The 22,340-nt window shown below is 35.5% G+C and overlaps 1 protein-coding gene across 2 annotated transcripts in view; it reads right to left on the bottom strand.

Annotated features, from left to right (window-relative positions):
* Positions 1 to 22,340, bottom strand: part of Sh3glb1 (SH3 domain containing GRB2 like, endophilin B1) — a gene marked incomplete in the record, with an annotated part of 48,344 nt that overhangs the window by 4,893 nt on the left and 21,111 nt on the right. The window contains 4 exon segments of one of the 2 annotated variants that reach the window (XM_008826253.3): positions 884 to 5,178; positions 5,631 to 5,856; positions 11,731 to 11,831; positions 12,615 to 12,704. In XM_008826253.3, the coding sequence (XP_008824475.2) occupies positions 5,071 to 5,178; positions 5,631 to 5,856; positions 11,731 to 11,831; positions 12,615 to 12,704 (525 nt within the window). 2 annotated transcript variants of the gene reach the window in all.

The raw sequence follows: 22,340 nt of genomic DNA, 5'->3' as shown, positions 1-22,340 counted from the left end.
TATGCTGGCATCTCCCATTAGACACTTGCTTCAGTGTATCTCTTCTGAATACCTGACTGGCAAAATGAGCCAGGGTGTCTAAGTAGACTTACAGGTACAGGAGGACATATAAGCCTGTATTTGTTCATTGTGACACTTTTCAAGGGACGATTTTATCTGGCAATGACTGATACTCCACAAAGGTTGACAATAGCAATTATTCTAATACACTCAGTTGGAACTCCTACTAAGTCATTAAGCACTGGATGTCATTTGTTCTCTTCATAATGTGACTGATCCTTTCAGTTCTGCCAGGTGAGTTTATATTTTTATTCTAGAGATGAACAAGCTCTAAGAGGCTTAATGGCTGACCAGCCCAACCAAGGGGAAGAGCCCATGCTCTGCCTGCCTTCCGAAGTCCATTCAACATCAAGTCTGTCTCAAAACCACCAGAGGATTCCGGACTATGTAAAATTGTTTTTCTCTCCCACTTCAGCCAAAATAAAAAAGGTGATAATCCTTACAGGAGACTGAATTACAACCTAAAGGCAGGCGGTAGTACTACAAACACTTCCGAAGTATCACAGAACTCATACCAGAAGAAAATGACGGTTAGAAAAATTAAGACTGATGTTCTAACTTTGCATTGTTTGTCTACCTTTTATTTCTCAACAAAAGACTCTAAGAACATTCAGGTAGAAGCCCCCCAAAACAACTCCTTGCCCCAATCTGTAGCATTCCTTCATATACTGATGATAAAGAGAGTGTAAGGTGCTAAATTTTTTCTAGGGGACAAGGTGTTAGTAATGAAAGCTTTGAAAAAGGAACTCATTTTTTTCTATTGGCAATTCCACCTAAAAGTACTCAAGGAAATAATGAGGAACACAAAAGGGTTAGCAGCACATTGTTCTTCAAAGCAGTTTATTAGTGAAAAACTGGAAACCTAAAAATTCAACAGCAGTTTAATAAAATGTGGCACATATGAAGAAATACCATGCAGCTATTTAAAAAGATGTAGAAATACATTATGACACAGCAATGGTAGTCATGGTACTGTTGAGTGAAAAAGTTACAAAATGGCATATACAACTTGATCCCATTTAAAAAAACCTATAAATGTACAGAAAGAGTCTGGAAGGCATATACCTAAATAACAGTGCTTCTCCTTGGATGGTGGAATTGTAGGCAATTGTTTTTTTAAATACTAAGTTTTTTCTTTTTGTCAGCTTATTATGACTTATTTGTATTATAAAAAAGCATTAACAATTCTCAAAAAGTCTACTTTGATGTAGGAATGAGTACGGCTTAGCAACCTGAGGCACAGAGATGTATATACATTAGTCTAATACTGCTTCAGTGGTTTGTCAGGGTTTTTGATGTTAAACAGTCACCAATTAAAGGCACTGTATGGAAATATGATGGTTAGTGTTTATCTTTACACTGATGGGGGTCCATATTCCTAGAAAACTCTTCCACAGCACCTAGGTCCTGGTATTCTAAGCAATACTTTTCTTACCAACACTAAATTTATTCTTACACCTTCATTTCCACTTACAATACAGATCAGAAAGTTTCTCACCTGTGACATGTTGGTGAGGGTTACAGGTTTGTGGGGGAAGGGGGAATCTTTGAAGTGATATCAAATAGTAGGCCTGAGAATGAAAGGCAAGTTCTGCAGTAATTCTCAAACCTGACTGCAGCAGGATTACTCAATGGCTTATTGTACAACTGTGGGTCCTGCTTCTAGAATTCGGCTCAGTAGGTCCTGGGGAAGACTTGGGAATTTGCAATCTTTTCTTTTACCCAACAAACATTTATTGAGCATATACTAAGAGCCGGGCCTTGTGCTAAGAGTTAGTGATTTATGATCAACAGAATTATAGTCTATCTTAGAAAGCTTACATTCTAGAGTAAGATACATACTAAATAAATAAATTATAAAAATAACTATATAATTACAATTAACAGAACATAGTAAAGATGAGGTTTAGTTTTAGTCTTAAAATATTTAAAGTTATCACATGGAAGACTAACACTACTAATTCCACAGCCCTTGTAGACAAAAGTACAAATAAAGTAGAATATTTGAAAACAGCAATTAACATTTTAAAACAAGTTTCCAGGCAATGCTGATACTGCTGGTTTGGGGATCTTGCCTGCTGACAACCATTGTTCTAATTAGGACAAAGTATAAGAAAGGGTAAGTGTGGAGTTGGAACTCTTTCCTAACTTCATGGTTTCAAGATGAGGTGAGACCATTTATATTTAACCAGAGAGGGCTTGGAGTAAAGCTGGCTGTGAGGATCTCTTCCCTTGATAGCGCTTTACTCGGCCTATGCAATTAGGCAACATAATTCAAAACTTTTGAGTACTGAGAAGATAGAGAAGTTCAGGAACTCTGCCAATAATGCATGGCATCACACTAGGCCTCTCTGGGGAAACATGTTTTCTGTCCTGTCCTCCATCATCTTCTCCCTATGATTTACCTCAGAAATGGATGCCCAACCGCAGCTTCCTTTTTCTTTCTTTGTTATTTTAAGGATAACAGCAGACTAGGAGGAAGGGCTTTAGCTTACTGGGGAGGCCAGCCCTAGGTTTATGTCCCTTATTGCCCAGAGTGAGGTACATTTTAATTTTAGGGACCCCCATCTCCTGTAATGTGAAAAATTTTGAATAGCACCATAAAAATATTTGTGAAGAGCCTACAGATATCTCCATGCTTATTATTTCTTCCATATATGCATCCTTCACTCATTACTGTACTTCTGAATCATGCTCAGAGGCCAAGGACTTAAATAAATCTGAATTGCACTATTAATATGCTCCCCAAACTTTTTCTTCTATGCTTAACAACCTCCTTGGGCCTTTACCTGAGTAAAAATTAAACTTACAACTTTAAGTCAAAACCAAAATAAATTACCTAACCAACCAAAAAAACCTCAGAAGGTTCTGATACAGAATTTACACCGACTGTGGTGAGTAAACCTGGTCTGAATTAAAGTGGGTGGAGGAGAATGAAACTGAAAGGATAAGCAGAGCACAGATGTAAAAAGATACTCCTCTAGTCCATAGTCATAACCAGTCATAAAGCCCACAGTACCAGTAGGCCAGCTACAGGGACCAAAAGGGGTAGTTGATATTTACAAAACATGTTTACTATGTGCCAGATCTTTGCCTGAAAAGCATGAAATACAAAGTAACATTTGTGGAATAATCTCCCGCCAGGTGGCATACTTATTATCCCCATTTTACTGGTAAGAAAATGCCAGTTATACATCTGAGTTGAAACACAAGGAACATAATATGTGAGAGCCCAGAATCAATTCACTCCAGTACCTGCATTTTCTCCTTTATCATTCTACTGCTCATAAACTTAACTTGCTAAACCTAAATAGCTGTTTAAGTTCACCTGAACTTTTGAAGTCTTTCAAAGCCTAAATCTGGACAAATCTAATACATGGTATAGTACTTTAGGCTGTAAACCTTCCTTTCTGAGGGAGAAGAAAAGCTTTATTCAGTTGGTTCTATAGAACACTAGCTATCTTGAAGAGCTTTGGGGGTTCTTTATGTAATTCACAGTGTGAGTCAGAATCTTACTTTACTGTAAAACTGCAGTAGAATTTGTGTTGCAGCATAGAAATAAAAGGTTAAAATTGGGACTATTATTTAAATTTCTAACGTTTACCAAGCTCTTAACACAAAAGGATATTTTAAAATGCCATTTAAATAGCCACCTTTTTAAAGTACAAAAACTTATTACTTTGATGTATCAAGATTCTCTGAACAAATGAACTACACTTTTGCACTTTAGTGTTAAGTCAGTCTGAACAATGTTCGGCTGGTTCTAGGCCCAGCAGATCTTTTTCTTTCTACCTGGAACCATTTCTGACTCCTCAGATCTGAATCAGTTGATTCCTAAACACAGTACCTTCTAGTTCTTCCTTCATAGTAGTAATCCTGTTACAACAAGAAATTTCCATATTTTTGTATCCTCTACTGGTCTTGAAGCTCTGCAGGGGCATCTTGTTCATAGTAACATACCAAGTTGATCAACAGCCAACAAATGTTTGCTGAATTGATAAATGATGAGGTGAAGTCCTAACAATAACAAAATTCTTAATTGCTAATTTACAGTAACCGCTGCTGATACATAGCAACAGTCCATATACTAATTCTCTAGCTTCAAATATGTCATTAGTAGTTTCCAGAGTATGTACGTCATAACCAGAGATCCTGACCAAGATAACCTATATTCAGTAATAAAACTTGTTTAATTAGTGAACCCAGAATAAGTCTGTATATGATTTACTTTATAATGAATGTAGTGGTACTAACCCGTATTTTTACAAACATTTCTTGTTTAATAACAAATCTTTAGTGTAGTATGTTACTAATGGATGAAATTCTGATTATGTATTATGTAATCGAATAATCTTAAAAAAATTATCTGAAATGAATTTGTCTTGGGTGCTCTAGAACCTTAACTACCCTAAGAAATAAGGTAATACTTTTCCAGGATTAGCTGTTTTTAACTTTAAAAAATTCAGTAGTATTTTAAAAATAAAAAAATAAACCAAAACCAAATCAACCAAACAAAAACTCCAAACCAAGGAAAAAAAGCCCCACTAACACATAGTATTGAAGTCATCTGATTCCTATTGGGCAGCAAGGTAAAAATAAGTTTTTACTTTATTCTTTGGCTATTAATGATACCTAATAAATGAGTCACTGGGATTACTCACAATAAATTTATTTTACACAAAAGAAAAAGCTTGCTGTTAATGAAAAATTCAGTAGAAAACAATTCTTTTGCTTTAAAGTTGAGGCTCAAAAGTAGAAGTTGCTTATTAGTGAAACCTCAGTAGAAAGAGAATTTATAATATGAAACCATTCTTGTCATGAAATCTCTTAACACAAATTCTGTAATGAATTATTAACCATGCAGTTTTACTGGGAGAAAGGCCAAATTCTAGTGGCTGGTATTTTTTTTTCTTTTTTAGACATTAACATGAAAAGATACTTAAGCCTGCTTTAGAGTTAACTGTATATAAATATGGTGTCACAATGGGTACTCTTTCATGGTCTCCCTATTTAATTGAGCAGTTCTAAGTAGGTAATTGGCACCTTGCCCTTCTGATTTCCTCTCTCCCCCATTAGCCAGTCTGAATCCATTCCAACGACACTGAACACAGTGATTACCTACAAAATAAAACATTTGTAATTGTTAGCTATATTAAAAAATAAACACATAGCAAACAAATCGGATTTGTATTTGTTTAAACTATTAAAAGATTTTATTCATTTTGGTCTTTTTGAGACGGTCTCCCTGTAGCCCCAGCTGGCTGGGACTAAAGGCATGTGCCACCATGCCCGGCTAACTCCTTAAAGATTTTATATATCCATTTTCCTGAAAAATAAGTTATTAAAGGCAGTTTTATAAGGTATTTAGCAATTAAGCATTTAAAACTTTATTTCTGTGATGTTCTATTTATATAAAATAAAACCTTTTAAATATCAATATTAACTGAAATCCATGACACATTCATGATAAACGATTTTCAAGTCTGAATGAGGAATTTGTACTTTGTTGTATTACTGGAAGTTATGCCTGTCTGTGATATGATTTTTCTTCTCATATGGACATCACTTACCTCATCTGCCAAAAGTGATAGTTCACTGCTGTTTGCAGCATCATAATCATACAGAACCCTGGCCTTTCTGCTGCCACTTGATTCTTTAAGGTCATTGAGGTTAGGAGAGGTGATTACTAGGCTACTTGGTGAAGCCATAGCAGAAGGACCAATCACATTTGATAAAGCAGATGGCATAGGTGTCCCAGAATTCTGATTGTTGTTAGAAAGATAATTGGTTGGGAAACTGTTGAAAAAAAAGCAACACAAAAACCCCCATCAGTTACCTATTTTCAAGAGATCAAAGGTCCCTACTATCACCACTTGGTGGCACTGTTTACCAGCTTTCACATTGGAAAAAGATTTACAGTTAATAATTTACTATTTTATTGATAAAAGTGTGTAAAAATCTTCTTCTCCTCTCCTGGGCCAGATATAGCAGACACAATTCAGGTGGTACTGGAATATAAAATTCTTGAAGGTTTGCTTCAAAGCTGACTTTTTATATTGACTTAAAAAATGTGAACATCATGGCTAACTTTCCTCCTGGGAAGGGACGTTTATTCTTAAAATGCTGCCAAAAACTTTACATAATATGTATTAATCTCTTTTCATCCCTCTGTGAATTGTTACATAGACGTATCCAAGAAAAGCTAAATATTAGATACCACCATGAGAATGAAGCTTTCTTAATTTTTTGAGAAATATTTGGTTGTCTGAACTCTGTCATAAAACCAACACATTATATTTTCCTATTCATTCAAGGGACAGTATGCATTATCTAATATGTTCAGCACTACTATCACAACCTGAGGAGAAAGATGAAATGACACTGTAATTACCCTTAAAGGACATACAGATGAGAAGATAAGTTCAAATAATATGACTGGTAATTATTATAACGAAATGTAAGACTCAATAGGAAAATATGGCAAATTTCACAAGCTCTCTCTTTTTAATTTTTTTTTTTTGAGACAGGGTCTCATTGTAGCCCCAGCTGAGCTTGAACTTCCATCTCTGCCTCCCGAGTGCTGGAACTAAAGGTGTGCATCACCATACCTGGCTTTTTGATTGGTGTTTTTTGGTCTTTTTGAGACAGGGTCTCCCTGTAGCCCCAGCTGTCCTGGAACTCACTATGTAGCTATGTAGACCAGGCTGGCCTTGAATTCACAGAAATCCACCAGCCTCTGCCTACCAAGTGCTGGGATTAAAGGCGTGTACCACCACGCCCGGTCCTTTTTGATTGTTTTTAAAGGATAAATAAAAGTTCTATTAGAAACAAGTGAAAGTTTGTGGAGTTTCTGTTTTAAAACTATTATTTCCTCAGTAGAACTAAGTACTAAAAACTAAGTAGAAACAGTAGGCTTGTGCATGCTAAGCAAATACTTAAAAGTTCTACACCCTACCTCCATATTTAAATTTTAATAAATCTGCTAGCTAAAATATACAAGGCTTCTCATCCGGTAAGCAGAATGAAATTCATTCCTCTAGAAAATGAAATTCTCTTTAGGAACATAGTGCCACCAAGAAATCAGTCAGCCACCAGCAAAATCCCATTATCTTTTTTCTCTCCTTATGCCAATGTTTCTGTCCTATACTGCTCTTACGGTAGAATCTAGAAGTGAATGGAGGAGGAATCTTGTGCTCCTCATTCCCATGCTAACACTCTCTTTAACAAATTCTCTATGTTGTTCAATTTCACATTATTCGACCATTTGCTGTCTCCCATCTCTTGTTGGAAACATCTATTCTTTGATCATTTTCCCCCTAGTAATCCCACTTCAACAATTTCTGACCCTACACTTTCTTCATTTCCATTATTTATTATGGCACTCACGCTGTGCTTACCTACTTTCATCTCTTATGTCCTTCACTTTACTAACTTGGTAAAATTCTCCCGACTCACAGACTCAGTATCAATGTACCTACTGTGAACGGAGAGAAATAAAAGGCTATGTTGTTTTGTCTTATACTTGTGACTAGACTCCTCAGGTGGGTCCACAGTACTTCCTGGCAACAATGCTACACTACATCAAGTCTAGCTGATAATCACTTTTGGTTCTCCTGCTGACTTTCATCTACATTCAAAATTCTAGCAATTCTCTGCTAAGCCACACACAAAGTTGAGGAATAAGAATAACCAGGAAATTGGCCACCTTTCCTCTTAATACTGACAAGCTGTCTGTATTTCTGAGGCTAATCCCTTTACATGTACATAGGCTCACCTGTTAAGGAGATAACTGTAGGAACTCTTCCCTTTCTCCCCTCTATTGTCATATTTTCTCAATCTATTTTTATCATTCTCATCAATTTGCAAACATGTTATTATTTATTTATCTATTTTTAAACAACAGAACTGCTAGATCCTACTTTATCGCCTGGCTTCTGCTTTACTTTTCTCTTCTTCTTTACATCAGAACTCCTAGAAAGACTGTCTAAATGTGCTGTCAATTTTCTCTTTCCAGTCCCTTATATGACACACTTTCCCCCCTACTATTCAACCACCTGGTCTCACAGACTTAAATATCTGTGGTATGTTTATGAGTATTATTTTGTCATTATTCATACCACAAAGTTCAGACTTACTTCGAACCCCCTACTTCCTACCCCCTACCCCCGAGACAGGTTATTTTGTCATTATTCATACCACAAAGTTCAGACTTACTTCGAACCCCCTATTTCCTACCCCCTACCCCCCGTCTCACTATGTAGCCCTTGCTGGCCTGGAACTGGTTATATAGACCAGGCTGTCCTAGTACTTACAGAGATCTGCCTGTCTCTGCCTAAAAAGTGCTGAGTTTAAAGATGTGAGCTATCAGGACTGGCTAGACTTACATATCTTAATTTGAATACCTGTGGGCTTAAATGTTTAACAGAATCTCAAACTTGTATACAGCTGTGCTTCTGACACATTCTGCTGTTTTTTCCATCCCTGAAACCTGCTCCTCTAGTGACATTCCCCATTTTGATTAACTAGAACTGTATTCTTTTAGTTGAACAGGTCAAACACTTGCAGTAATTCTTAGCTTTGTCATGTATTTTATAGGGATTAATGGTTAAAAACAAAAGGGGATTTTCACCTTTAAAGAACTTTTACTGATACATTTAAAAAACTGTGAAATTAACTCACTGCAATAATACCAATTAAGTCATTGTAACTTGGTATGTTAAAATCATCTAATTACTAAAAAGTTAAATAAAAATAAAAAAATTTACTTTGTGCCTGGTATTTGTTTCCTTTGTGCATAATATGAATAATAACAGTGCCCATCTCAGGTGGGGCTAAGGATTACAAAGTCAGCAACGCATATGAAGTTTTGGAAGAGTGCTTGGGCACAATTTAAGCCCTACAGAAATGACTGTTGTTACTTAGCTACTATTACTAACAACAATGCTATTACAACAACATGGTCCTACTCCAGAAACAGCTTTTAGATTGGTTAGTGTGAGCTGGATGATTTATTTGCTAAGGTCTGCATTTAAATGCCTTAAAAAAAGTTTCACTATGTAGGCCAGGCTAGCCTCTTAGGGTAGTCCTTTCTGAGCTTCCTTAGTGCTGGGATTACAGGTATGTGCCATGTCATCTGACCCTCTACTCTTACTTTGTTCTGTTTTATTGAGACAGGGTCTCATTATGTAGACCAGGCTGCCTCCCAGGTGCTGGGATGAAAGGCGTGCACCACCATACTGGCTCCCTCCTCTCTGCCTTAAAAAGCATATCCTGATAAAACTACAAGGCTAAAATTTTCCTGACTCCCTGTCACTGGTCCTTAGCAGTAATAGAATTCTTTGAAAGTACAGAGGCAAGGCAGCCTTTCTTCTCTAGAACAGCACTGGTTTTACTTTGTAAGGTTAGCACTTAATTTGATGTACCAGTGATCAGATTTTGTATGGATGGCTGAATGTCAAGGACTGTGTGGCTAAAAGAGAATTAAAGTGTGACGGTTAACAAGTACAGTCCATCTGCTACACTCTGAGTTTCAGGACAAAGAGGGAAGGAAGCATTAAGGTTTCTTGGGCTTAAAATACTTTTAACAATGTAGGGATAAAGTGGTGTTCTGCCTTCAGATATGAACACCACTAACAAAATACCAAATACAAAGAAACATAAACCCATCAGGTAAATCCTACTAGAGTAACTAATGGTAACAGGCAACAATTCATTTAAGACCTAAAACTGGCTTTGTAGATGTACCTAACTTTGGTCTAAGCCTAAATTCGAAGAATAGGCAAAGAACAGTGGAGTGATTCTTTTTCTAATCTTATTCTTTAAAACAAGTTATTTTGTATTTTTCCTTTAAGTGCCACCTCTCATTCCTCTGACCTAATGATTATATAAATCCCAAACCCCTTACAATTAACTTTGAAGGCCACTCATGGTACAACCCTGTCAGTTCCTCTAGCGTCACATACTATTCCATTCTCCACTTCAACACTGGTGCCCTAAACAGAATGAACTTGCCACTTTCTTTTCTCTTATCCTAGGTTTGCCTGTAATAGTCATTCTATCCCCCTTTCTTCATCTAGACTGCTCCTACTAAAATAACTTCATCTGTGAAACTTTGCTAGATGCAGCTGAATGACAATTATATGCCTCACATCTTGCTCCTCTATCTTTTTACTACTTATATGTCCTGTCTATCTATGACTTGTAGTTCTACTTATACTTAAAATTTATTTATTTATTTAAGGTGTATGAGTGTTTTGCCTGCATGCAATGTAAGCACACCCATGTTGTGCAATACACAAGAGGCCAGAAGAGGGAGATGGATCCCCAGGGTACTGAACCCAGGTATCTCCAAGAGTAGCCAGTGATGCTTAATCACTGAGCCATTTCTCTAGTCACTACTTAAGACTTCAAATGTGAAAGCTGAGATATTTGCTAGGTCAGTATTTATGTCTATTTTGTTTGCAGACACAACTCCAGAATATACAGGAATTTTTGGCCCCAAGGAAGGTAGTCTATAAATATTAAGTGATTAATGATTCAGTTATGTGTTTTATATACTTCTGCTTTAAAGTACATAACCATACATAAAATAATGATGTAAGGGGCTTGAGATCTTACAGAACATTCCAAAATTAACAAATAGAAATTATCTTACCCTTAAGGATATTATAACTATCATCTTCAACCAACAGCAAAAAAGTATTCAGTAGTAAAAGTAAAACCTCAGACACCTTTATAGCTTGCTTTATATGGAACTAAAGTAGTATTCACTTAAATTATCTTCTCATCTCTGTTAATAACCTTTTGTACTAGAGAAGCTCAAAATGTTATCTCAGAAGTCTGATTAATAACAACAAAAGCAACTGCATGCAGACTAACAAAACCTTTAACTCTGATCTTCATTCCTGCTATTGATTTATATATAGAAATCTTAAAAACTTTTATTAATTTTATTTATTTTCTGTGAGGTTTGTGTGTGTGTATAGATGTGCCATGGTGAGTGTGTGACAATCAGAGATCAACTTGCAGGAGTCTCCCCTTCCACTATGTAAACGTAAAGGAACTGAACTCAGGTCATCAGGCTTGGCAGTAGGTGCCTTCCTACTTTGCCATCTTACTGGTCCCCATATATAAAAATCTCAACTTCTTTCATCAGGATTTCTTTTTTTGTTTGTTTTTCTGAGATAGAGTGTTCCTGTAGCTCCAGCAGGCCTGCAGCTCAATCTCACCAAGAGCCACCTACCTGCCTCCTGAGTGCTTGGATTAAAGGCATGAATCATCGCACCTGGCTATGCATCAGGATTTAAAAAAAATTTTTTTATAATAATTTTTGTCAGTATACAAAATAATGAGTTTCATTATAGCATTTTCATGTGTATATGTCATTATGCTTTGCTTTCATTTACTCCTTTTCCCCAATGCCTGTCCCTATGTCCCCTGATAATTGGTCTGTGAAATTCTGGGGGTTCTCCTCTCTCTGCCTCCTATCTTGCTATAGCAATGCTGGGATTACACATGCGTGCTACTGCATCTGGCTTCACATGAGTTCTGGGGATCCAAACTCAGGTCCTCACACTTATGTGTCAAGTGCTTTACCCACTAAGCCATCTCCCCAGTTCTCACTCTTCCCTTCTTTATCAGGACTTCCATATATGAAAAGGAAACTGCTACCTTCCCAGTTGTTTTTGGAGGTCTAACATGTACTGGTAACACTGTGCATAGTAAGTCATCTGGGCTTCTACAAAGTCATTCAGACAGCGGAGATGATGGGCCTGTAATGGAAAATTATAATTAGTACTCAACAGTTTTTAAAGTGGTACATGCCAAGGGTGGAACAAAGGACAACATTCAAGAGGGAGAATCACTTATCTAGTATCTCACTACAAGGCTTATTAAGACTAATATTGGTGAACAATGTATTAACAAACGTTAGCCAACAAAAGCCAACATGAGGATTTGCAGAAAGTTGAAAAAGTGAACGATGAGGTTTAAGAGAAAATTTAAAAATTTTCTTCACATATCATGGAAAGTACTGTATTTTAAACTTTCCTTGATAATAAAGTTGGTTTCTTTTTATTTTTTAAAACATATTTAAAAAATTTTTTTAGAAGCATTTCATTACAGCTTTAACATACTCAGTAACAGTTTCCAGAGCAAAGATACATCTCTTTCAAAAGTGGTTATAAAATTTTTAAGTTCGCTGTTGAATTAATACAGTTATACAATATTGAACTCAGTATAAGCCCTGTAAGACATAAAAGTTGGTTTCTTTTTTTGTTTTGGTCTTTTTGAGACAGAGTATCCTTATATCCCCAGCTGGCCTGGAACTCACTATGTAGACCAGGCTGGCCTCGAACTCACGAAGATCCACCTGCCTCTGTCTCCCAAATGCTGGGATTAAAGGTGTGCACCACCACACCCAGCCTAAAAGTTGATTTCTTTTAAAGTTAGTGTCCTCTGTAAGAGCTCATACTGCCTTCAACCTCAAAATTTTCCCGCCCTAGCCTCCTAAGTGGTATTGCAATGTCTGTTGTTCTAAATGAATTAACACTCACGTGTGTACTGCTGATTCCTTCTAGCAGAAGTCTGGTAATCTCTGCTTGACGATCAAATTCACTCTGAGTTATTCTTAATTCCTGTTCAGACTTAAAATTAGGACATAGTTTTAGAATCTCACTGGAAGACTTAGAATACTTTATAATACAAAGACAAAAAAAATTCCCCCAATAAACTCTTAATTATAATCTGACAATTCTTTAATCTCACCTGTTCCTATTCTAAACCTTGTATCACTCAACCTTGACAGAACTGATTCCATACCAACACTTGACTCAAAAGAATCTATTAATGCCAAAGCTTAACATTCTTTTTTTTTGAGACAGGGTCTCCTTGTAGCCTCAGTTGTCCTGGAACTCACTATGTAGACCAGGCTGGCCTTGAACTAAGAAAGATCCACCTGCCTGTGCCTCTCAAGTGCTGGGATTAAAGGCGTGTACCACCATGCCCAGCTAGCTTAATATTCTTAAGAGCCTGAAGACCTACTATGGACAGTCAAGGCATTTTTATTCCTTTTCTAGTAAATTTAATATTTAATATTGCTAGGTGTTTTTCATTTCAAATCCGAGACTTTAAGAGAGAAGCCATAGATTTTCACCTCTTATGTTTAGAGACCATGCTTACTTACTGCTAGACACAGCTCTCAGGCAAGTTTTTTCAGGGAATTCTTTGTCCTACATTTAAAAAAAAATCATTTATTTTTTATGTGTATGCGTGTATTGCCTGCATGTAGGTAAGTGTACCTGTGTCGTGCAATGCCTGCAGAGGTCAGAAGAGGCCATCAGATCCCTTGGGACTAGAGTTACAGACAGTTGTTAGCTGCCATGTAGGTGCTGGGATTTGAACCTGGGTCTTCTCCAATAACAACCAGTGTTCTTAGCTGCTGAGCCATCTCTCCAGCCCTGTCCTACATTTTAAATGTCTTTCTTTTACTCTTTCTGAAGTATGCACAATAGGCTTTATGCATAAATATCATGTTAAGATCATGGTTGAAAATGCTTTTCTACAAGTTAACATTGGCCTTCAGTGTGGTGTTAGTATACCAATTCTATAGGAAAAAAGAAGCACTCTAACATCCTGATTTGTATGATCTAAATATTCCCATCCAGGCTGATTTTAAGCCACCAAGATGAAGTCACTGACTTCAGAAATGAGATCTATATATAGCACTAACGGCTACCAGTATGTTTAGTACTAGAACAAAATAGCATAAATAATTTCCCCATATGCAAATAATTCACATCATTTCCATGATATAATGAGTACAAAACAAGGTCAAACATTTTCCTTTCATACTCTTCTCCATTGCTTTCATTCTTTGGTGACAACAGTTACCCTGGTGGGCCAGTTAACAAAAGATGTACATAATTGGTTGCCTTAGTACTCCACTGGCAATATACTTGGGGAAGGGGACTTACAGACTGGATTTATAAAAATAAGCTTCAATTACATTACATAATAATTAAAGGATTAAAATTAAATTCAAGTAAGACCAAAATACTTAAGCAGGGCTCAAGTCAACTTTATCTAGAAGGCAGCACTAAGCACAAAGTCCCAGGAGAAGGAAAGAATTAATGTTCTTTCCATTTAAGAAGACATAAAACCTCCAATCATTTCAGGTTACACTTGTACTATTTACTGTTCTGCTTGACCAAATACAAAATGGCTTTAATTAACAGAAAAAGCTATAGCAAACCAAAATAAATGAATTTCAAAAGTAAACTGGACTAGTTCCATACAAGTGTTTGTGAAAGTGCAATTTCATATAATGAGCTATTTTTGTATAAATGTACAGTTATAACTTAGCTCAGGTAGCAGATTAAAATGAGCATGATGTTAAGACTAAAGTGGAAATTATGTTTTAATAAGAAAATGGAATAAAAATAACATTAAACGATCTCATTAAGATGACATCAGTCTTCTAGGTTTGAATAAAATTAAAAAGTTTTAAGTGAAGAAAGACCTGATGCTATAAAGCTTAGAAAGTCATACTTCTGTACTATCTAGACTTTAGATTTAAAAAAGGTAAATAATGGGCTGGAGAGATGGCTCAGCAGTTAAGACCACTGACTGCTCTTGCAGAGGACCCGGGTTCCATTTCCAGCACCCACATGGCGGCTACAAACTGTCCTTAACTCCAGTTCCAGGGGAATCCAAAGCCCTCTTCTGACCTCCGCAGCACTGCACGATATGGGTGCACTCATTAACATGCAGGCAATACACTCATATACATAAAATTAAAAAAAATAAAAATAAAAAAGGTAAATAACAGGAATGAATATCATTTCTTGAACAAGCTTCAAAGTATTTTTGAGGTTATCATGAAGTCATATGTCCCTCTCTAAACAAAACTGAAAATAATAATCCAAGAAGCTAAGGAAGTTAAATTAGGTTCAGCATAATCAGTTTATTTAGGAAGAAATGAAACATAGAAAGATGAGAAAGGTTTATAGACAATTTTACAAACGATAGTTCATCTTTTAGAATATCTTATTATTCTTTGACTTAATTTTATAATTAAGGTATAGATTTCTAGGAAAAGATCGTGTACTAAGAATCACTGCTAATAAACTACCTGATCTACAGGTTAGGTATAGTTCTTTAAGAAGTAACTTGGAAAAATGGGCAATCTATTGGGTAGTGGTATCAAGACTTAGTATCTAAATGCCAGAAATGCTGGTCATACTTCTGAGGCATTTGTTGTGAAAATCTTGGTTGGTGCTACCTATACTTTCATAGGGGCTTAGGTTAAGTCTTCAGGAAATGAAATTTTGAATTCTATACATATTTTTAATTATAAAATGACAGAAGTCAAAGTACAGAAAAATAACTCTTCAAATCCATTTTGACAAATTTCCTGTATTTTCATGTATTTTTATATAAAACAGACATTTGTTTCATGAATTTTATCCCATTCATTATTCCAACTTCTCGACCTTGTAGATAAGGTGCAAAAATCAAGTCAGAAACTTTATGTGTACCTGTACCAAAGGGGAGATACTCTGTGTAGTGGTCTAAATGAAAAATTCCCTCACAGGCTCATGTATTTGAGCATAAATCAAGTTTCCACTGTCAATAACCTATGCATAAAACAAACTGTAGAAATCAGCACTTTTTTAAGTCAGAAAAATAAAAAGTTAAGGCTTATAAAGCCATTAAAAACTTGAGGCCATAGTTAGCACCTGTTAGAGTTATCTTTATCTGGAGTTCAGACTTTGGTAGGCCTGAGCTCCCATGGGGTAAATGACATTTGTTTGAATGGCATTTGAAACACATCTGCACTAAATGTTGTATTTTATTTTTTAAATTCTTGCTTTGTAACTTGATTTCCCAGCTCAGAGAAAGTAAGTGAGAAATGTTAACAGAGGCAGAGGGACAGGGGTTAACAGCCATATATAGAGAGCAATGAGAAGTAATAGTCTGACACTGTAGTAGAGGACAAAAACAAAAGATCCAATTGTTACACTGCATAATAATTAAGACCTTAAGTATAAATAAAATGAAATATTTGATAACCTGTGTTTTATATAGCTATATAAAATAGCATATATTTATAGAGATTTTCTATTAAAGTGAAGGAAAGTTACGTTTGGTGCTCAAGAGAACACTTTTTAATTACCCAAAATTCCTATGAGGGAAGTTAAGATAAATCCTGTTATCTGAAAACAGAGGTCATGGCATTAAGTATACTTTACATTTTAAAATGTCATTGAAAAAATAGCTGTCAAAGAATAAATCAAGTACTTCAGCTATCTTCCAGCTGGGCACTGAATGATTACCACTTAACTGTTCTCCAGGATTTATTACCATGTCTGGAAGCATCTCTGGACCACTGTTCTACTACTCTGTAGAACTGCTTTAACCAAATAGACTTGAGCATTTCTTTTATGATTTTAAAAGATAAGTAACAAACCAGTTGCAACTGGCTCCAAGACTGATGCCCAACTAATGACTGAATGATGATAATTAAATTCTTGTTTCATGATTTTGTAGTTTAACAATTTACTTACTTTTGTCACTTCCTCTGCCCAAATCTAGCCAGCATTAAAAATTAGAGAAAAATGAAAATTGGAATTTAGCATTTTCTACAATTTACTATAGAGAAATGTATTTTAATTTAATGGCATACTCATGTAAACAAACACAGTAGTATCTAAATCAGTACAGCTTAATGTGTTATGAAAGTATGCCTTTTATATAAACTATCAATTTTAAAATCTTACATTAATTCTACAAGAAAACAGCTGTCAAAAACTGGGACTATCTAACTTATCACAGGTTCCATCCTTTCATATGTTTGAACTACATGATTTCTAATTTCTCTTTCAGGCATAAATTCTAGAATTTTAGTAAATAAAAACAATGCAAAGATAAATGAACACTGAATGCTATGGATGTAACTTTTTTCAAAACAATACACTTGAAATATAGTAAATTTAAGAGTATCAGTTAAATACTGCAAGTAGATGACAGAATAAAACAAATTTTTTTAGTAAATCAAGCAAACTCTTGCTAATTGTTTAGGATCTTTTACCTCAGACAAAAGGAAACCTATGATTCATGTACTAAATTAACAATGACTGAAATATCTTCACCCTTTTTATTTACCTATAGATAGGACAATGGAAATAAATGCATTCTCTTGCTATCTAATGAAAGCTGCAATTTAGTCCAGGTGTCAATAATTACAGTTAGAAACAAAGATAAATACCAAAAGGCCAATTTACTTTTCTTGCTTTTATTTCATTGTTAACAGAATAACAGCAGTCAATTACCAACTTTTATTAAATATACTGTTTATTTCTTGCCAGTTCTAATGGAAGTAATGTATTTAGGAATATAATACCAAGGTCCATCAATTTTATTTGTGCGTGTGGTGTATGTACATGTTTGTGTGTGCATGCACAGAACAAAGGTTGACTTCCAGTGTCTTTTTGTTGACTGTTTTTTGACAGGGTTTCCATAGTCACAGCCCACCTGGAAGTCAGGATATGAACTAGGGTGGCCTTGATCTTGCAGAGATCCACCTGCCCTTGCCACCTCAGGACTGGGATTAAAGGCATATGCCACCACGCCCAGCCCAGTGTCTTCTTTGATTACTCTCCACCTTATTTTTTGAGCCAGAGTCTCTTACTGAACCTGGAGCTCACTGACAGGCTTGAGGGTTCTGCTTGTCTCTACCCTCCCTTTAGTGCTAGGGTTACAGAGGTGCGCTATAATGCCTGTTTTTGTATGTGGGTGCTTGGGGTCCAGAGTCAGGTCCTCCTACACTTTACTGACTGAGCCATCTACCCCACTCCAAAGACTATTATTATTTTTAGTCTCTTTGACACAGGGTCTCCTTGTAGCTCCAGCAGGCCTGCAACTTGCTATGTCGACTTGGCTGGCCTCAAACTCACAGAAATTTGCCTGCCTCTGCCTCCTGAGTGCTGGGACTAAAGGTGTGCGCCACCACGCCCAGCTAAAGACTATTAATTTTTATATGCTGAGATATATGAACTATTTGTCTATGCTCCCAACTTATTTTCATTAAAATAAAAGCCGAGTATCTCAAAAATGTCCTCAATTTGAGCTCAATGTGCGTATTAGATATTATAGGCAATTTTTATTGTCTTACTCCAGGTTATTACCATTTTCTTAAATGAGTTAGCACTGGATATGGAATAGGCCTGACCAATCGAATCTGTCTTATCCTAGAATGGCAGAATTGTGAATTTGGGTAACACTGTAAGGTAAATACTGGAGTTACTGAGAAGACTGTCAATTTGTATACTTTTGATTTTTCCAAGTATGGCAAATTTTGTTAATTTTCATTGCCTAAAGTGAAAATGTGAAATGTCAGCCTAAACTAACATCTTTTACTTGGTATAAAAAAATATTACATATCTATGGTTTTAAAATCTGTATTTGTTATGCCCAATGAAATCTGGCAATTCAGACGTACTGTCTTTTCTTCTTCCGTATCACTTCAGCTAGCATTTTTGTCGAGACACACTGAATACATAATTTTAACTGTTTAGACTTTTATATGCAACTAATAGCAAGAGAAGACACTTTATTTAGGATGTATAAAACACAGTAGGCCAACAAACCTTCAGCCATTTTACATGCAGGAAGTTGAGCATGTAAGAGAAATTTACCATAATGTTATCTCCTTCAAGGCGAGCTGAGTTTAGTTGCTTAAGTGCATAGGTGAGAGACAAAGAACACATTAAACCAATGAACACACTGAAACAAGTACTTCTGCACAATAAAGCACACATCAAACAGGCATTCAAAGAGTTGAAGTTTTTTCTGTTTAAGAAAGCCTAGCTACTAAATTTGTTTTTCTATGTATTTCATATAAAGGTTGCCATTTAACTTTCCCAAAGATTTAGAATTTTAGAAACAAAAAAGAGCTGATACTTAACTTTAAATTACACTTGTCTAGGGAAATCGTACCTCTTTAAAAATTACCAACTAACTAAAATTAAATTTTTACCTATAAAAGTCCTCTTCATACCCACAAACTTCCTATTTACAGTTCATTTCTATTTCATAAATTTTTGATGCCTTCAACAATTTTCTTTTCAATTGTTCTTGGCTAGACTCTGCCATAGCCTGAAGACAGATGAAAGACATACAATCTTTGTAGTTCTAATACTAAATTCAACCATGGACATATAAAGGTAAGATTATGTAATTGTGCTCTAAACTTATTCGGATTATAGGTTAATGATTTAGATTGCTCTGGAAATACTTAAGGATGTAAAGAGAGTAGTATATGCTCTATGAATTATGTGAAGGATTATTTCACCCTCAAATTTGGATGGCCCCTCAAAACAAGTGTGAACTTCTGCATACTAAAAATCTCTGAAACCTGATTTTTTTTTCTTGTTAATAAAATTAAAAACTTTTGAAAGTTTATCTTAGGTTATGATAACGTTACTAAATAAATATTGGTACTTTACAATTTAAATGCATTATTAGATTTTCCTTGCTTCTCTGATTTTTTTATTTATTGGTAATTTTTTGTAAACAGGGTCTCATTTATCCCACACTGGCCTCAAACTTACTATGTAGCTGAGGCTAGCCTTGAATTTCTAATCCTCCTGATTCTACCTTTCAAGTGCTGGGATTACAGGCATGTGCCACTACGTCTTTTATTTAGTTATTTTTTGTGGTGCTAGGAAAGGAACCTAGGACAAGTATTCTATCACTAAGTCACACCCCAGCACAAGTTTTATAATATGCACAAACTATTTTTAAAACTTTAAAATTATTTATTTATTTTTTTAATGTGTATGAGTGTTTTGTTCGCATGTATATAAGTGTGATTGTGTTGTTCAATACCTGCAGAGGCCAGGAGAGACACTGAATCTCTTGAACTAGAGATTTAGACAGTTGTTACTTGCCAGGTGGATGCTGGGAACTGAATTATGGAAAAGATTATAAATCAAATTGATGGACTATATTACCTGTAAGAACAGTTAGTAAGCTTATCCATTGAGCCATTTCTCCAGCTCTATTTTTCTGTCTTTTTGTGACAGGGTCTCCCTGTAGCCCCAGCTGTCAAGGAACTCACTATGTAGACCAGGCTGGCCTCAAATTCACAGAGATCCAGCTGCCTCTGCCTCCCAAGTGCTGGGATTAAAGGCATGTGCCACCACGCCGGGCTCCAGCTCTATTTTTAAACTTTTAATTCATTGTGGGAAAAAACAGGTTTTCTCCTTTTTCACTAAACTGTTTTTTTGTTTTTTGAGACAGGGTCAGATTTTTGTTTTCTTTTTTCTTTTTTTCGTCTTTTTGAGACAGGGTCTCCCTGTAGCCCCAGCTGTCTTGGAACTCACTATGTAGACCAGGCTGGACTTGAACTCACAGAGATCCACCTGCCTATATTACCTGTAAGAACAGGCATGCACCACCACACCTGGCCAGATTTTTCTTTTAACTGATAGATCTACTAATTTGTGAACAGAGGGTAACAGAGATTTTGCATTATTAATGAACTCATTAGATATATCTCACACAATTAACATTTAATATATCCAGAATTTTAAAAGAGGTCATAGGAAATTTGTAAATAAAAAAGTTCTTGAAGTAGTGATAAAACCCAGCTTTCAAATCTTACTAGGACAGGAATGACTAGTTACAAAATAATCCATGTAATTTATAAAGCAATGAAATTATCAAAGTCCGGGATTAGAATACTCTCATTAGCTGTCAGTTAAAAACCAGCCCCCGACCCCCGTCAAACCTGAACTTGTAGTATATTCTATTTTCATTTACTTGAAAGAGAAACACAGGGCAAAACAAAACAAAAGGATCGCCAAGTACAGTATGCTCTAAGGCTTTATGTGATAATAAACTAAGGACTTTTCCTATCTAAAGTAATTTAGACTTAATGGCAATAGTGTCTGAAGAAAAAGTAAGTTGATTATGTAAAATAAAGAATAAAACTAGGGGGCTAGAGAAATGGCTCAACAGTTAAGAACACTTGGTCCTGCAGAGGACCAGGTTCAGTTTCCAGCACCCACATGGCGACTAACCACAGTTTGTAACTCCAGTTCCAGGGGGATCAAATGTCCTCTTCTGACCTCTGAGGGTACAACACTTATATACACACTTAATACTCACACACATAAAAATATTCTTTTAAAAAGAATAAAAGTAGATGTTTTCTCTATACCAATTTAATATTTTGCTACGGATAAATTTTTTGTAATATAGTAATTATGGAAAAGATTCATATAAATCAAATTGATGGACTATGTTACCTGTATCATCTTTTATTTTAATTTTGAACACAAATTTTCATGGACATAAAGCACAGAACAATTGCCAACATCTTTCCTAGATATATCAGGAAGAACCATTTTTTCAAAGTTGTCCAGTTTCTTATTTAGTTCCTATACATAGTAACAGCAGTGGTACAATAGTTCAGTATAATCAAAGGACTTCATATAATGTTAAATCTATGTGCTTCCTGGCATGTTTCTAGGTAAAAAGGCAGAGTATCATAATGTTTGTTAAATAAACTTTTGTATTGAAGTTATAATACTATTTTTATTTCAAAATCATTAAAAGGTTCATTTCTAATCCAGACATTCTTCTCCCAATGATCCTTGTTAAAGATTTTCTCAAGTATAAAATTAGTAATTTAAAAGTCAATTCATATTTTACCATACAAACTTACTTATCATAACCACTAAAAAGTAATAAATTATTTAGGGTCTCTTGCTATCTATGGCATTCACTTGAATTTTCAATTAATATCAAAGAGCTTTTCTCCAGGAGTATTAATACAAGTTATCAGTTTTAAATTTCACTATAAATTAATTCTTAACCTTTCTTTCCCAAAAGAAAACGGTATCATGTATACTAGCATTGTAGTAATGCACTTATTAACACAATGATTCTTCCTTGTGGTGGGGCATTGGAAACAATGAACAGTAGGATTATTATGTCTCTTAACCAAACATCCTTTTGCTCAAATTAAAATTTGTTAGCTTCAGTTTGGTGTGGTGGTGCATGCCTTTAATTCCAGCACTCAGGAGGCAGAGGCTGGCAGAAGTCTGTGAGATCGAGACCAGCCTGGAAACCCTATCTCAAAAAGACCAAAAAAAAACCCCAAAAAACTCCAACAAAAAAACCCCCAAACAACAACAAAAAACCCAAACAAAAACAACAAACAGACTTAGCTTCCTCTAACAAACTCACACTTGCTTATATTTGAAAGTGTTCCA

This window comes from Nannospalax galili, unplaced genomic scaffold, assembly GCF_000622305.1.
Source record: "Nannospalax galili isolate Female #2095 unplaced genomic scaffold, S.galili_v1.0 scaffold9, whole genome shotgun sequence".
Lineage (NCBI taxonomy): Eukaryota > Metazoa > Chordata > Mammalia > Rodentia > Spalacidae > Nannospalax > Nannospalax galili.
The sequence above is the reverse complement of the archived record's forward strand: the minus strand, read 5'-3'. Positions and strand labels throughout refer to the sequence as shown.